The sequence below is a fragment of the Hippichthys cyanospilos genome, chromosome 15, assembly GCF_059441005.1.
Source record: "Hippichthys cyanospilos isolate Australia breed blue-spotted pipefish chromosome 15, RoL_Hcya_1.0, whole genome shotgun sequence".
Lineage (NCBI taxonomy): Eukaryota > Metazoa > Chordata > Actinopteri > Syngnathiformes > Syngnathidae > Hippichthys > Hippichthys cyanospilos.
The window spans coordinates 13,251,577-13,270,000 of record NC_142383.1 but is presented as its reverse complement, the minus strand read 5'-3'; the positions used below and the strand labels follow the sequence as shown (position 1 = coordinate 13,270,000).

Genomic DNA, 18,424 nt, shown 5'->3' with positions numbered 1-18,424 from the left:
CTTTTTTTAAAAAAATTGCAAACAAAACCCTTAAAATATGTTATTTTGTTGGTTTAAAAACAGTTTCTGGATTCATTTTATAAAATCACGCTTTATTTAAAAAAAAAAAAAGTATATTTTCCCCCGTGTCCCCATATAAATTGTGTCAAAATTGGAGCATAAGGTATAGCATATCAACATTTCAAACAGTGTGAAATTGTAAAAAAATAAATTTTTAATTCAAATACAAGGGTAAAAAAATGCAAGAATTTCCATGGATTATTATTTTATTTTTTTGTCCTGAAAAATGAAAACTGGCAATTTATGCGCTGGGGACGGCGCACTGGATTATAAGGGGCAGTCAGCTCATGAATTTTTTTTAAGGCTTTTAGGTATGCCTCATAGTGCGGAAAAAACGCTAACTGTGTATAAACGATAAGAATTGAATCTAAAAATATTCAATAAAGACAGCCTTATGATTTTCCAAACTCTTTCTGCATTGTACTTTGCTTGAAGTGGCCTTTTCAGATATTCTTTGCATTTTGACAGGTTTTAATTTTGAAAAATCCTCCCCCTTTTGCACAGCTTTCCAGAACGAGCTTCTAAAGCCCTCATTTCTCACCCTAAACTCATATTCATGCACTTGACATGCCTTTTCTTCTCCTATTCCGTAACTTTAGCAACTCAACTTTCAAACTTTGATATCTAAATTCAACACCGGACACAACATGAGGGAATAGCAGGTGGCTGCAAAAATTCCACGCGTCGTCAACGCGCTGTATAAAATGCGCCGCCCAAAAAAATAAAACGCACTGAAACATGAACTGCGGTCCGTGATTCGGGAGGGGGGGGGGGGGTGATTTATCGGAAGATGAAGTGGATCAGAGGATCTGAGTCTAAGGTTCCGGGGGCGATAGACCTGCCTTATCAAACAAGACCAGACTCCCTGGCCAATCTCCACTTTGTCTGTGGGCAAGTCCCCACCAGCGCCGGCTTTGGCTGCTGATAAAGTGCAAGCGAGTACGCACACAGCAGCTTGGATAGGCTTTTGATTTGACTTTAAAAACGGAAAGTTTTCCGAATAAATACCCCCGGAAACAAAACAATCTGCTTTGGAAATCACCGCGAGTATAAAGAGAGTTTGCTTTCGTCGATCGGATTTCGGGGAGGGTTTGCGCTCGAGTCGATATCGGGCATTAGCGGACTGGTTTTTGGGAACGCGACCGCTCGACAACAGAGAACAACCGGAAGATCCAAAAGATAAAGACGGGAATCGACTTCCTGACTTCGCACTTGGGCATTAACGGGATTATACGCTGCGTCCGGGCTGAAATCGGAGTCCCAAAGGCTTCAATCAGACATCACTAGTTCAATGATAACATGCGAGTTCATGATTTGATAGAAACCACAGTAAATATCTAATTTATGCCTCGGGCTGTTCTGGGAAAGACACGGTATATCACAGTATATCCGAGAAGGAGGATGTGCTATCAGTCATTACGCAGAGATTAAATTAATTTTATTTCATTAGTGGCAGGGTGTCAGTCTGGATTTCCATTAAAGATGACGGCTTCGGTTGAGGACGAGTCTCATGTGTTGCATTTAAAGAGCATTTCTGATCGCGTAATGACGCCGAGTCGCGCAGGATTCATACGCCACTCATTCAAATTAAATTAAACACGATCAATGGCGCCGTTCCCTCACGTCGGGCGCGAGCGCGCCACGAACGTTGAAATCCTTTCAAAAAGAATGGAGGCGGGCGGAAGAGAGCAATCCGGAATGCATTAGCGGCCTTAGCGATAAACATGAGAAAAGAAGGTTCCTTATGATTGCCTTATAAGTAGCATAAGATGGAAAAAAATACGGTAGAATACCCTATAGGTAAATTAGCCCTACCTGAAAGGGTAATTGCTTAGTCTCCCTTATCTATGCTTTTGAAAGTATTTTCATAAAAAGGAAGCTGGTGTCACTTCAAGGACAAGCAGGAAAAGGGAAACATTTTTCCACTTTGATGCTCAATATTTTTTTTATTCATTCCAAAAATGGATTTAGAAGTTATTATTCTATTCAAGCGATCACTGACAATCTTAGATGAAGGTAATGTTTTAGGACGATTGACAAAACAGAAATTCTGTTGGATCGACGCACGCGGGTCAAATGCAAGCGAACGAATTCCTCCATTTTGAATATGAATGAAGGCGACCTGTTTTGTTGATATCTGCTTTGTGTAAAAAATATTTCACTTTCTTAAAAGCTGAAAGCGGAATCACTTCACCGAGACTTGCAGCCACTGACATCATCAAACTATTTCATTCTTTTGTGCTGCTTTTCAAGCTTTGACTGCAGCCTTTCACACCTTATTTAATTTGTGGGCGTCCTCCCTTCATCTTTAGGTAAAATGTGTGCTCTATAGAAACCTTTTTCTTTAACGACATACCCCATGTGCAGTCATTTTTCAAAGGTTTGCTAACATGCTGGATCACAGTCCTTCATTTGTTAACTTAGCGCTAGCTAGCTAGCATGACATGGGCGACATGGATTGATTTAAAAGTTTACTAAAAGTCAACTAAAAAGTTAAAAAAAAACTACCCTAGGTGCTGCCATCAGCCAGTGTAGCCTGAAGCGTCCTGAAGGTTCATTAAAAAATGAAAACCTTTCCGTAGTTTGAAATGGCTACGCTAGCACATTTGCTGCGACTGCTACGCTACAACTATGTTTCCAAAAAGTGAAAATGACGGCCTGAGAAAGCCCATTAGACAACTCGCGGTGTAGATGAAGTCCAACTGATCTACCTCGCATCAAATTGGACTACAATGTGTTTTTTGACAAAAGTACTCACTTACAAAAGTAATTGATGGATTCAGCATTTGGCGATTAAAAGTTAAGTGGGGTCTAAGCCTGACTATAATGTATAACAAAGTCTTTCAATCCCAAAGACAATTTTCAAGACAGTCAATCCCAGCTACTTAATTTGTTTTTCCCAAACGTTTGGCAATACGAAGGTCTAAAAATGGCTAATGCTAAATAAAGTACTCATTCATTTATTAAAGGTAATTAAGTATTAAAGTAACAATTTAGGACTTTGGTATGAAAGTAATTGATTACTGCAGTACTTTGAGTTAGATTTCTTTAGTATTTATCCCTTGTGCAATATTTTGGTCAAAAAAATGGAAAGAAGACCCTAGGGAGCTGAAATTTCACCCAGATGTTGACATGTTAAAGTTTAACATGGTACCACCACTTAGTCATCACAATATCAGGATTGTTTCATCCCTTGGCTAAAATATTAATTTACTACGAAATTATAAAAGTAATCAATTAGTACTAAATGCCGGTGCAACTTAAACTCTTACTTTCGGACTTAATTCAGTATAGTTAGTTTAGACATTCCTTTGGCCAAACAACTTGAAAAAAATAAAAATGTAAATAAGTACCTTGGATTGAATGTCTTGACTTTAAATACATAAATAGCATATAAAGCATCTTTGGAATTGAATAAATTAAAGTTACATTGTACAAAAAGCTTAAATAATGATTGAATTTTAATGTTTCGTGAAAAACAAATTGAAAAATGAATGTAAAGGTTCTGAATTTTTATATGCAAATTTACCACGACATGCTGAAAGTTGTACTGTATTGATAGCAAAAATTGTACTGGATAGCGTATTTACATAGATGATTATCATTAACAATTTATAACAACATTTTTTAAAGATATTTGTTATTTCAGAATTGTGTATCAAACTGGTAGAAATAGTTCAGTATATACAAGAAGTTCAGTATTCAAGAAGCACCTCTTAGTTTCAAAAAGTAGGGGTCCTCTATAGGGTTTAAGTCTGGAGAGAAACGATTGTCATTCATTAACTCCTTTGCTGTTTCAGCAGGTGTTTTTGCTCATTCTCTGAAAGATTTCTATCAGCTTTGGTTGCAAACAGCTGTTTTTGTTCGGCTGCAAAAACAACAGAAGCGACTTCCATTCCAGGAACTTAAAAGAAGCTTCAGAAGAAAAACGCGCGATGGCGCATTCATCGGAACGGCAGGACAGTAATTAACGTTCGCGCGTCTTGCGGGGGCCAAAGAAGTTTCCGCAACCTGCATCCGATTGCGCCGAGGGGACCTTTGATTTAACTTGAGCTGTAAAAGCCGGCCGATTGGTCCTACTCGGCGCGGCCATTGATTGCCACGCAGTCGCTCGCCATTTGAGTTACGCTCGGCGCAATCAGAAAGAACACCGCCGGGCTCTCTGACCTCGCCGGCCAACCGGAGAGGACTGAGTATCGAACTCCTTTCTTGTTCAATCTTCACTCATCATTGTTCTGTCAATGACACCGCTTCCTAATTACTCTCAGGCATGAAATAAAGCAGCCGTATAGACACATATTCGCTTCCCTAAACAAAGCATGTGTGCATGGGCTTGCATCTCATTGCCTGTCAGCAGTGAATAAACAGACTCTCCTTTAGTTACATCCGCAACCACACAGTCTCAAACTAAACAAAATGAGCAAATTTGCAGAGTATAATTCCATTATCCGATGCGGGGTGACGTCACCGCGCGTAGGAATGCATTCGTATGTAAATACGAAAATATCTCCAAAGGCGTCATTTTGACAAGAGAAGCCAAAAAGTAATGGCCTCGCATTTGATATGTCGGGGGGGGGGGTTTGAAATTGGGAGTAGCGACAAAAATGTTTTCGTAACACACGCGCACACAGCCTGGAGCTACATTATTATTACTATGTCATGAGAAAAATCCATCAACCAGGGTAACCGTACGTCATGATCCACTACGTCATTCATAATAAGAATATACTCCCAGATGGGTTACATAAACAGAAAAGCAAGTAGTCAATTATAAAACTTCAAAGAATGTTTTATATTCTGTATATATATATATATATATATATATATATATATATATATATATATATATATATATTAGTGATGGGCGATAATATCCATATATAGATATCTTATGATACGAAGTGACGCAACATAAGCATTGCAATACAACGTTTAGTTCTCATTTTATCGTGAAATGTATCGGTTTTAAAACACCATATTTTTGTGCTTTTGTGCTATTTTAAGCTTATGCTCTTCTTCCAATGCTCAAAATGATCCAAAAATGAATATTTTTGCTCGTGTGGACTTGTAAATGATAGCTGTACCACTGGAAATGTCAAATTAAAAAGGTACAAAGAAAACGACCTAAACAAAGTTCTCAGCATGCACCGCTAATAGATCAGCGTCATCTTGAGTCAAACAAATGAACTGCATTCATATTGTCTATTATGACAATTAATATTTTTATTTAAAGGGTTTTGGAAGTTTTTTTTAGCATAGAATGGACTAGGCTATTGCCATGTAAAATGTGTCTCTACCTAGAAAAAAAAAAACCTTACAAAATGACTTCCTATGTACCATCGTATGTACCACTGTACAAATGTTGTACTTTAGGGCCTAAGTAAAACTAAGCTACAACAAAGTAATGTTCCGCCACCCTTTGGCGCCATTCCCTTAACTTCTTCTAACAGGATTTTCTGCCACATTAGTAGATATTGTTTTCCTTTATTTATATTTTACAAAACAAAAACAGCAATATTTAAATGCGTTTCCCCCCTAAGACCCATGCGGCTTGTAAGAAGAGATAAATGACTAACGCACTCAGTTAGTACTTAAAACAAGACAGAGCTAAGGTATTTACTCAGGATTTGTAGCCCAAAACGTGTTTCTCCATATTCATTAGGTGCCGCACTACAAGGTGTCGCGCAAGATAGACAGGAAGAATAGCGGCGGTGCTCAACGTTGCGGTACCGTCTTTAGCCTCATGTAATATGTATTTTATGCTTGTCGGAGCTGCAAAAGTGGGAGGAGAGAATGGAAATACACACGCATTTGACTCGGAGAGACTCGTTTAAAGCGAGCCGTGATAGGAAAAGTTCACAAATAGTTCATAACTCTACATGAAAGACAAAGTGTGACGAGGTGCAGGCACCTTGTTTAGAATATTCGCAGACCTCTTTGGTAGGTTTGGATATCACATATTTTTAATGCATATAAAGTGATCATATTCTCAAATAAATCAGATAAAGCGATCGTATTCTCAAACTGCAGGTTTTATACTTATATCTTCCAGAGAAATCTTTTACGATTAATGGCGTTTTCTCTTCCATCAAGGAAACGTAATATGATGTCTTAATTTGGTTAGATTTTAATCTGCATAATTGGATAGAGTATAAGAAAGAATATACATTAAGAACTACCGTATTTTTCCCACTATAAGGCACACCTAAAAACCTTATTTATTTTTTTTTAAAGCTGATGGTGCGCCTTATAATCAGGTGCGCCTTATAATCAGGTGCGCCTTATATATGGATTAATATTGAGATTGGGATTTGTCGATGAGGAATGAACTGATAAAGTGAGTTTTATCTGTTTTTTTGTGTGTTTACAGTTGAACAAGGTTGGTCATATTGACAGGGTTATGCTATTGAGAGTTTAGTTATTTGAGTTATTATTGTTATTACTTTGAGTATTACTTTAATGGGATTAAAAAAGTTTTAAAATATGTCAATAATTGAGGGTGCGCCTTATAATCCGGTGCGCTTTATATATGGAAAAAGTTTAAAATGTCATTAATTGAGGGTGCATCTTATAATCCGGTGCGCCTTATATATGGAAAAAGTTTTAAAATATGTCATTAACTGATGGTGCACCTTATAATCTGGTGCACTTTATATATGGAAAAAGTTTTAAAATGTCATTGACTGAGGGTGCACTTTATAATCTGGTGCGCCTTATAGTGCGGAAAATACGGTACATTTATTCCAACTGTGACCCATTCAAAATAACAACAGTTAATAATTGCACATCTACATATGTGAGGAGATACTTTCACTACGCTCTACTGATGTATTAGCATAACAAATGGAGGGACGGTTGCTGCGAGGATCTTTAAAGGAACTCTGCCTTTCTTCTGTCAGAGTATACTAAATATTTGAGGCCGACAGAAACTTGCAACCTATCCCGGTGATACTCATTTCTTCTGTTTCACCGAAAGACCCGCAGAGGATTACCGTGTCATCTCCCTCAACAGATGGCTGGGGCCAACACGCGGCCTTGACTGCAATGATGTTTTAAAGTGAGCTTCAGCCTGATGCTGAAACTACTTTACACTGCCAAGGCACCAGCCCTCAAAAGCTACATTAAAAAAAAAAAAAAAAAATCACGTAACGTCAAATATTATGACTGTAGACTACAGTTGCTACTCGTGAAATAATGATCAAAATCATTACCAGAAAACACCATGAGTTAGCGGTAAAATACTGCCTTGACAACTGTTCTTTGGCGCCATCTTGTGGCCTCTTAATTTCATAAAACTATGTTGAAGCAAGTTGAGGAGTGTGACTAGTGTGAACTAGACAGGTCAAAGTCTTATTTGATAGAAAAACGCCCATGTGGTAAATGCCTAGCTGACGACAAAATGTTCGTCTTTAAAGAGACAATGTGTAAGATGTAGACGTTCTTTCATGAAAAAGGAATAAATTCAATGATTATGAATTTCAAAAACTTGCAAATAAATGTGTTCTTAAGCACCAACAGTATGTTTAAAATATAGTTGTAGGTCTATTTCAACAATATTACAGTTAAATGATATTAAATGGGGGGGTGGCACTCCTCTGGAGACTGCCATGTCAATTATATGTTGCCAAGCCCCTCCACCAAAAAAGAAAAAAACTTTTCACCCCCCCCCGATTCAACTCGCTGACTATAAATAAGATTATTATCTATTAAAAATTGTATAAGTATACCTAAACCTGCATCCTTCTAGACATTAACAAAAGAAAAGAGCAATATGAGTCAACTATCAACGACTGACTTATTTTTTATAGCGTTTACATGGGTTACAGCTTAGTCTAAAACTGAAAAAGTGCATCAAAACGCCTAAAACTACAATCTTAATTTATTGCAATTAAACTTAACATAACAAAAACAAAGCCTTTTCCCTGGGGTCATCGGCCCCCCAGGGATCATCTTGCGCCCCCCCAGGGGGCCCCGCCCCCCTATTTGAGAAGCACTGCTCTAAAGTGAGAATTCTGGCTTTCAAGTTTGAGACTGAGCTAAAACTGCGAATCCTACCTACCATCTTTAATCTTCTTCTGCAGAAATCCCATTTAGCATGTTCTTCCTTATTTGTTGTGGTCGCGGAGCGATTGTCGGCCTTTTTAGCTCATCTCTACTAAAACATGTTCGCAACAGGAAAGCCGTCTTGCCACAGCAGGTTATTTGAAACGCGGCGACTCACTTTGTGACGTTAGCCTACTTTGGAGCCATAAACATGCATGAGCGTTCTATTTGTTCGCTTGTTTGTTTCGGTCAGACGGCACAATGGCACGCCGTGCATGCGCGCAGATGGGACTTAGTCCATATTTACTGTAGAAAGGAAGAAAATATTTGAGCGCGGCGCATTCCTCCGGCCTGGCACTCACTCGCATAATTGCGCAGTCAATTTCTGCATATCTGAATAAGCACCGAGGGGCAGCGGGAGGAGGTGTGACCCGAGGCAAACCATAATGAGCAGTCTCCCTCACTAAGTCTTCACCTGCATACGTCCTTATTACTTCTACTGCCGCAAATGACCATCTACAAAATCTCTTACATACAAGAAATACAGTAATGCAGTAAATATTTATTCAACCCTTGTATTTGTTCAGTTCTTTGATCTTTAAATCAAAGGCATTTTGCATCAAAAGGATGATTTCACATCGAAAGGATAAGGTTGAAAAAAGACTAGGGAGCTGAAATTTCACCCAGATGATGACAACATATGAAAGTCTAACATGGCACAGCCACTTCAATCAATCAAATTTTATTTGTACAGCCCTAAATCACCGAAGTCTGTAAGGGCTTCACAGATGAAAATAGGTCAAGTGGAGACTTCTTTCAAAAAAAGAAGTCAAGAAGAGACATCTTTTCGGTGTAAGGTACACAACAGCATCCCCTGTCAAAGCTCCTAGAAGGGGAAGGAAAAACTCAAAAACCCCAATTTGGGGAAAATCAGAAACCTTCAAAAGGGACCACGGGTGGGAGGAACCCCCTTCCAGGCTCACAGGTTGAAGTGGATGCTGCATGTACCAAATACAGACAAATACAGGTAAACAATATAGATTACAGAAAACGTATTGTGCTATGTAGTGCAATGATGCCTTGACAGCAGGCAAAGCACACTAGCAGGAGTGCCACATCCCTTGGCTAAAATACAGTCAGAATGATGTGGAGTAAAATGACCGGAAAAAAATGGTCAAAATACTGGAACGACGGTTAACCGGTTAAGTGATTGTGTCATGTTGAACTTTGATATGTTGTCATCATCTGGGTGAAATTTCAGCTCCCTATTGTCGTGGAACAAAGTTAAGTGATTGCGTCATGTTGAACTTTGACATGTTGTCACCATCTGGGTGAAATTTCAGCTCCCTAGGGACTTTTTTCCAATGAATTCCATTTGATGCGAAATCCTTTAATGTAAAGAGCGAAAGATTAGACGAAATACAGCACGGGGGTTTTCAGTAAGATGCTATTAGCATGGGTTTGCTAACAGGACACTTTAATTGACCTTTTTCGTCTTCTTAAATGATCAGGTGGTTTTTGTCTGATGACCAAGGTGCTGCTTTCATAATGCATCAGTTTGCTTTATTACCGCCTGGAGACCTAAGCGGTCAAGCAGCAAGCTGCTTGTGAATGGATGCGCTTCAAATGAAAGCCTCTGGAGAGACATAAATACTTTGATTACTTATTCTTGATCGGGCTCGTGATATATTTCCGCGACGTAATGCACACTACATTACGTGCTGAATATGAATACACAGCAGGCGCTGTTTAGTAGCTCTAAATGGTTCGAGAGAAATTCCCAACAGGGGAAACTTGAGAGGCATTTCGAGCACATTAAAGATTAATAACAACATTGATGTTATTCTGAAGACACTGTGGATTTTTTTTAATGGAAACGTATTCATTTTGAAGGTTATTCCTTCACAATTTTTTTTAGTTTTTTTTTCCTCCCACTTTTTTTTGATCCCACATTTGATCTGATTCCAATTATTCTAATTAACCTTTCCCAGAAATTCACATTGATGGCTAGCTAGTATTTTTTTTTTTTTTTAGTATTTGCGGTTTTCCTTAAATTTTAAATTTTCACCCCAAAATTCCCCATTCGTTCTCCATGAGGCAGTTTCTCCCAGTATTCATGCATCTACTTTCACATATTTCATGTGATTCCCATCAATCTAATTAACATATTCCAGAAATTCACATGGATGGCTAGCTAGTATTTTTCTCACTTCAAATATTTGCGATTTTCCCATAATTATAAAAAATTCACCCCAAAATTCCCCATTCATTCTCAATGAGGCAGTTTTTCCCAGTATTCATGCATCTACTTTCACATATTTCATCCGATTCCCATCAATCTGATTAACATATTCCAGAAATTTACATTGATGGCTAGCTAGTATTTTTCTCATTTCAAATATTTGCGATTTTCCCAAAATCATAAAAAATTCACCCCAAAATTCACCTATTCCTTCTCAATGAGGCAGTTTTTCCCAATGTTCGTGCATCTATTTTCATCTGATTCCCATCATTCTAATTTAAGCATATTCCAGAAATTTACATTATGATGGCTAGTATATTCCCATATATATATATATATATATATATATATATATATATATATATATATATATATATATATATATATATATATATAAAACGTGTCTTCTTATTAATATGTCTAATTATTAATATTAATAATTATTAATATTAATAATTTGCAATATTTCCTTCAACCAATATCAAACTAAGGAGCACTCTGCAGTTCTTGTTGTCTGCATAGAGATGCCCTCAGAAAAAATTGCTGACCATAAACTTTTGCGATAGCAATCAGCATATTTGGCCGAAAAATGCTGGATTGGCGTCTGAAGAGCCTGTACGTGCAGGCTGGGGTAATGAAATCCAAAAAGCCCAAAGAGGATAAAGCACAGTCATACTGGCTACGCATAATATGAAAAACAAGGCTTTAACTGTATTTATTGGAGACAGGGAATTGATATTTTTTCAGATAAAAGGCGAAAATATGATACTGTCAACCAGAAAAACTTTTAAGAGGTCCCTGCCTTTTCAGTTAAAGAAATTCCAGTGGAGATCTATTACACTTGAATTTCCTTCAACAATATGACAAGATGAATACTATCTTTCACCATGCCTTATGATTTCATGACAATTTGCTTTTCTTTTTTAACATTTACACAGGATTCAAGGTAGCAGAAGGGTTCCAACGCCCCAAACTCACACTGTCTATTTTTTACCTAATATTATTTACCTAACATGCAAGCAAAGTCAAAGTGACATTAAACGTAAATGAAAAACACTTAGGTCATCAAGGAAAAATTATCGAATGAAAATCAGTAACAATAATGGTAAGCGGTAGTGAAAAAACTGCCTCTAAAATAAGAAAAAATAAAGTAAGCGAAATAAGGCCCAAAATGAAAAATTAAATCAGGACAAGGACAGACTGAATGAATGTGAAAATCAGTCATGAAATTAACAGGGTTTTTGCAAATCTGCTTTTCCTGTGAGCCCAGTTAGATGACATTGAATTTCGGAAGGTCATTTTTTTTGACTAAATGCGGCATAACCTCTAACTTATAATTTCAACAAACCCTGACTGATTGATTAAATTGGTTGATTATGGCCCTTCAAACGGCCATAAATAATTAGCCTAATGGCCTCTATGTGCCAATAATTTAGGGTTGGGCGATATAGCTCCATCTATTAAAAATCCTGTGGAAAATAGACATAAATAATGAGTACGGATTTAAAATCATTAACATGAAAACATCTTGCAAAATAGTTACGCATGGATTGTGTATACAGTCGTATTTAAAGGGAGAGCCATTTTTATTTTGCCATTTTTACAAGATCGTATTTTGTCGCTAAAACATTATTTCACCTGTAGTTTCAGCAATTGTGTCTACGCGTGCACGCGTACGTGGCTTTGCGATTGTGTCGTTTCCACCCACCATTAACCGCAACGGTATGTTATTCAAATACGATGAAGAAATGTACGTAAAAGTACAGTAATTTTGTTATTTTAATAACACACACTATGTGTTATAATTGGATGGCCATGATCTATGTAACCACTTAAGTCAGTTAATCCTGTTTTTGTCAAATTTACCCAAATTGAAGTAAAAAAGTGGGAGGTCGAATTATAAGCAAGTAATCATACAGTAATCGAATTAATTTATTGCCCAGCCTTATTTTAACTTTGTTCTCTCATGATTTACAACAGTGGCCAATATTTATTGTAAATAAGGTCATTTTTTGGACCTGCCATTCTAAACAAAGCGATTTTTATGGGAAATTATTACGTGACCGATGCAAGGACGTTTTGCAAGGGACCTGAAAGTCGTCAGTTTATCCAACCAAAAATCTTTGAAAAAAATATTGTCGTACAAACTAGTGTAACAAAAAAAACACTATTTTTGGTTATACATTTTTTCCATGAATCAGTCAATGATTCCATAACCTGCATTTTTTTCCAGATAAAAATTGCATATCAATCTAGCTCTAAAATGTAAAAAAAAAAAAAAAAATGCATGTAAATTACTCCTAGCCAGCTGCCCAAACGCGTTCATTACAGGACATTCGTCTTTTTAGAGTAGCCATTGTTTGCAAGTGTAGACAGTCACACATTTTCCATTCAGCACTAACACAACTGCTGCCTGGTTTTATTTGTTTTGACAGCCATCAATTGTATCATCTCCAACTTGAAAATTTGATTCCTCAACAATCCCACCGCCTTAATACGTTTAGTTTGAAGGTTCATAAACCTCTTTTTTTTTAACCCTTTCGTCAAAACGAATAAAAATAATAAAATCAATCCATAATCATAGTGCAATTTCAAAGTCAGACCACGGGATAAAAAAAGGACACCTGGTCAGCCAGAAAACTGTAGCATGTTAATTACTTCTATTCCTTTATGAATAGTAACAATAAAAGTCATGAAGCCTGTCTGTGTGTGATGACGCTAACACCATTATGTGTCACTCATCTCATCCTTGAACTCGCAGGTTCCGGCAGTCGTGCAGCTTTTACTGCCAACAAAACGAGCTTCAAATGACATGAGTCATTAGCTGCTCTGGAGGACTTGTCTTTTCGAAAATAGGGGCTGTAAGACTTCAGATCTTTTTAAGTCGGCGCTAATGAGATGAAAGTCAATGTCGAATAACCGCCGACGTCATTGACCATCTATTTTTTTTCCCCGGAGCACTACTGCCGCGTTACCATCAGCTGTTACCACGTAAACATTTAGGTCACGTGAAAAAAAGGCATTCTTAATGGATACCTAAATCCTTTAGGTCATCATTTAGCATGAGCTGTAAAAAGTTCATATTTTGTCTGCAATTAATCTAATAACAAATGATTTATCGCATACAAATGAATTTAACATTTGTTGACTGAAAATGACATCACATGTGCTCGGGCCTCAGGAAATGACCGATCACAGCTCACCTGTTTTTTTGTTTGGTTATTTGACTCTCAAATTGCAATGTAGACGTCATTTTCAATTTTCAAGAGGTGACAAAAATGGCTGCACGCATACGACGCACCGCAAGTCCCCCCCGTCGATTTTGGAAATAATGTAGGACTCGAATGCGTCTTATGGCCGTGAAAATATGGTACATATGTCATTTGTTGTGTGTTTTTCAAAGGTTTACATGAAAAATGATTATGTTAACAGTTAAAGGCAACATAACAACTTCTTATTGGTGAAATTGACTACAAAAAAAAAAAAATGTATCCCTTTAAATCCATTCGGTTGCATTGTACCAGCTAGCTAGGTAGCACTAAATTGACCAAAGGGTTTTAATCTCCTATCATAGACAAAATATTAATATTTTACTGCTGAAAATAAGTTAAGTATCCCTTAAATGATGCTTGTTTTAATGTCTCCAACATGAAAAAAGGTCAGTAGTGAAATTATGTGGCACTTACTGGGGCTGGGCAGTATACACATAGAAAACAGCAGGGGCCCTAAAATTGAGCCCTGTGGAACATCATCAGACAGTAGGACAGAATTAAAGATAAAATATCAACTTCTTACTGGTAAAAATGGCTATAACATTTTAGTATCCCTTTAAATCCATTTGGTTGCATTGTTATAGCTGCAAGCTCACATTAAATTAACCTCAGGGGTTTTATCTCCAAAATATGAATGTTTTACTGCTAAAAATGATTAAGTAAGTTTAGTATCTCTTAAATGCTACTTTTTTATGTCTCAAACAGGACGAAAGGTCATTAATGCAATTACGTGACACTTACTAGGGATGGGCAGTAAATACATAAAAAACAACAGGGGCCCTAAAAGTGAACCCTGTGGAACACCATATGACAGTTACATGGTGAGCCACCAGTCCCATGAAATTTCTGATAAAGAATTCTTATAGGCAACCCGAGAAATGAAATAACCAACCAAAGTTAGCAATGCAAGGCTAACCTTTTTTCTATTTTAATTTTTTTTTTTAACTTTCAGATTCGCCTGGTGCATGAAGGCTGTGCAGCCTTGTAAGCTGAACATTTTGCTGCTTCGTAGAGTTTTACAGTCAAACCAACAATGCTTGACGTCTCCGTAAATTTGTCCATTTGGAATACGAGACGCTAAAATCACGTGGTTAGTCAACTTCAAACGCTAAAAAGTCTGTTCAATCCCTATTTAATAAAAGTAGTCTTTATTCTCTATTTGATTTCGGATTTTTTTTCTACTTAGCCTGAATGACGGCTTCTTTTTACAGAGCATGAAATGACACTCTAAAGTGTGAATTACTGCCGGAAAATTGCAGAACTGTCATGCACGATAGTTTCTTTCTTTTTTTTTTTTTTGATAGACTGAACGTTTTAGTAATTTAGTCAAATCAAGGCTTTTAAACTCAATTGAACTATTGTTGCTGTTCTATGTTCAGTCTTTCAAAGACTGGGATGGACTCTTTATCGGTCTTGACCCCAATGAGAACAAGTTGTAAAATAAATAAATCATGGACAGATTGATGGGCTCTTTAACTTAGTGGTTGTGATAAATTGCATTGCTAGCAAAGACATTGAGTCTTCCCATCCATCTATAGTACACCTGGAGGTCATCTGATTCTGACCTCGGTTCCTTGAATGTAAATTTGCTGCAGGTATTCGTGGCTCGTACTGTTATCCCCACGAAAAGCATACAGACGAAAGAAAAGTCACATTGTCTAGAAGAAATTGTCAGGTTGAAAAAATGGGAAAAGTCTATGAAGCACATTAAGCAAATATTTGCTACTTTTTTCCATTTTCAATGACCATATTATGGCTTTGTGTCATATATATATATATATATATATATATATATATATATATATACATACACATACCATATTTTCCGCACTATAAGGCGCACCTAAAAGCCTTAATTTTATTTTAAAAAGCTGATCATGCGCCTTATAATCAGGTGCGCCTTATATATGGATCAATATTGAGAATTCGTGGATTGGGAATGAAGTGATAAAGTAAGCTTTACCTGTTTCTTTTGTGTGTTTACAGTTGAACAAGCTTGGTCATATTTACATTGAGTTATTACGCTATTGAGATTTTAGAGTTACTATTTGAGTTATTATTGTTATTACTTTGAGTTTTACTAAATTGTGATTGAAAAAGTTTTAAAATGTCATTAATTGAAGGTGCGCATTAAATATGGAAAAAAGTTAAAAAATATGTCATTAATTGAGGGTGTGCCCTGTAATCCGGTGCGCCTTATAGTGCGGAAAATACGGTGTGTGTGTGTGTGTGTGTGTGTGTGTGTGTATATGTGTGTATATATATATATATATATTTTTTTTTTTTTCTTGTCATTCTTGACATGCTTTCCATCAATAGTTCTTATTTATTTTTTGTTTTAGCTTTCTCATCATGTGGGAAGTTGGCAAACGTTGGTAAAACTTTGTCCAAAAAGTTGTATATTATGGACTGGAGTATCTTATCCACCTTCTGACAGAAAACGTAATATTTTGAAGTTGAGCAGGACTTTTTAAGATGTCGCATTATCATCTCAGAGCTTCAGGAAGTCTTTTGTTAGCCAAAAGGGTGTCAGGATACAATACCAGGTTGGATGCGTATGACCTTCATCTGAACAGGCGTGTACAGTATGACTTATGGTCTCCCCAGAGGGGTTTTGAGGGGGTTGCATGTTAATGATAGACAACCTATTATTCATCACTGTCATCTTTTGGAAGGCCGAAAGGTCCTCAGATCAGTTGGGGTTGTGCTATTTCCTCTATTCTGTTTCCGTTAATAAGACGTCACGAATCCAGGCGCCGCAGACTAGCACACTGTAAAAAGTCCATTTAAAGAAAGGAAAAAATGGCTTACAAAAATATTTTTTTTTTAATCTAAAGAGGGAAAAAATGATTATTTAAAGATATTAAGTCTAGCATTTGGTTATTAAGATTTCTTTGATGAAAACAATTATTTTTTTCCTCATAAGACAAAAAAGATTTAGAATTATTTTCAAGTTAAGCCCCAGACATTATTTCTTAAGAAATAATAGCAATAACAAAATCTTATTATAAGGACAAACTTACACGTATTATGTTTACTTAAAACTGCTATATTGTCATCATGAATTTAATTCATAAAGTCTTTTTTTTTTATTATGGCTTTGCATGGGTATAATTTAAAAAAAAATCTTATTCATGACTAATTTAAGAAAACACATACGTATTAACTTATTTATAAAATTTTAGCAAACCTGGCCCAGATTTTTAACGAGGAAATATTTCTTACATTTTACAGAATATTAGGGCCATTTACTTAATTTTAGGCTCGGCTGAGGGAAAAACACAAACAAAACAAAATCAGATTTTAAGCTATGTTTTGAAAAATGAGGACTCTTTAAAATATGAATATTTTTCTATATGTACACTTGATGTTTAGAAATGTTTATTCAAATTTGATATGCAAATTGCTCATATTAAGAACTTCTGACTTATTTTAGCACCCAGATTGTTCTAAAACTATTAGAAAACACATTTAAACTAAAAAAAACTAACCAAAAAAAAATCTTACCCAATTGTCAAATGTTGTTTTTGCTTATAACAGAAAATTAGTTTGGTATTTTTGCTGTTTGTAATCTTGCACCTTTTTCAGCGCAGGCAAGGTCACGTTTTTTTTTTTTTCCACTACGCAGCAACACATCAGGGAACCATTTACTACTTTTAAAAATGTTATTCAAACCAAAATACGTTTTATCTTTTAGATTCTTATCGCAGGCACCTTAAGCCACATCAATTCCCAGAATGAATGCAGAGTCATGCTCCCTTTTGGTTTGCAGCTCCTCACAAATTGAGGAAGTCTTGGCATTTGAGTATCTCAGGCTCGGATCGATCCGAGAGGCGGGCCAGGTCGGTCGGACGTACCTTTGACCGAAGCTGTTCTCCTTCCTTCGGCAGTGCAGGGTGACCACTCTGTGACCTTCGCTTCTGACATCTTGACTAACTGTCCACAACACCGGGTTGCTGGCTCGGGCTCCGAGGAATGCCACTCCGTCTTTCAGCTTCACCCTGGAAAGGAAACAACCCAGTTAAAAACCACTCAAACAAACCACTAAAAAAAAACAACAACAAATTATATGAAACAATCACATCAGGAGGCTGTGAGGCCTTCTGTGACCATCTCGGAAGCTCGTTTCACGCCGGCCATCTAGCTTAGCTTCTTTTCTCGCTCCTAGTCCTGTGTGTTAGTCAACCCGCACATTTCCCGGATTTCGGTGTTTTGTGAGAGACGCCGTCCCGTTTGTATTTCAAAAGATAGCCAGCCCAAGTCAAGATTGATGTTTGAGGGTTAGGTCGGTTGCTTTACACCAGCCGTTAAAATAGAGCCGTTAGAGTTGAAATGAAATGTTGCAGCCCCGGATGTATCTCGACTGAAACTAATGCACGGATCGGCAAGAACCGTGGGAACATAAAACTCCGGGCACTGCAAAGAAAACAGATACTTTTGCTGGATATTGACTTGAACAAATGCACAGAATTCACTGAATGCACACAAGATCATCTTTTTTATGAAGTCAGCTGCTACAAACAAACTGTATTTGATCCAACGAAACATTAATTACTGCAAAAAGGAGGTAACATCAGCCAAAAATTCTTTCTATAATTGGAACATTTATGTATGTAATGAGGGCTTTATTCAAACAATAATAAGGTTATAGGTATGCATATATTGAAATGGGAGATGCTATAAAAACTGTCTTAAAAAAATTATATATATATATATATATATATATATATATATATATATATATATATATATAAACACACATTAATGCACACACACAAATACTAATACAGTACTAATACAGTATACA

At 36.8% G+C, this 18,424-nt stretch overlaps 1 protein-coding gene across 1 annotated transcript in view; it reads right to left on the bottom strand.

Annotated features, from left to right (window-relative positions):
- LOC148411759 (transmembrane protein 132C) overlaps window positions 1–18,424 on the bottom strand; it is a 169,375-nt gene that overhangs the window by 46,949 nt on the left and 104,002 nt on the right. Inside the window, exon 4 of the mRNA XM_088435716.1 lies at window positions 17,475–17,618. Coding sequence (XP_088291842.1) covers window positions 17,475–17,618 — 144 coding nt within the window. The remainder of the gene's footprint in view (window positions 1–17,474; window positions 17,619–18,424) is intronic.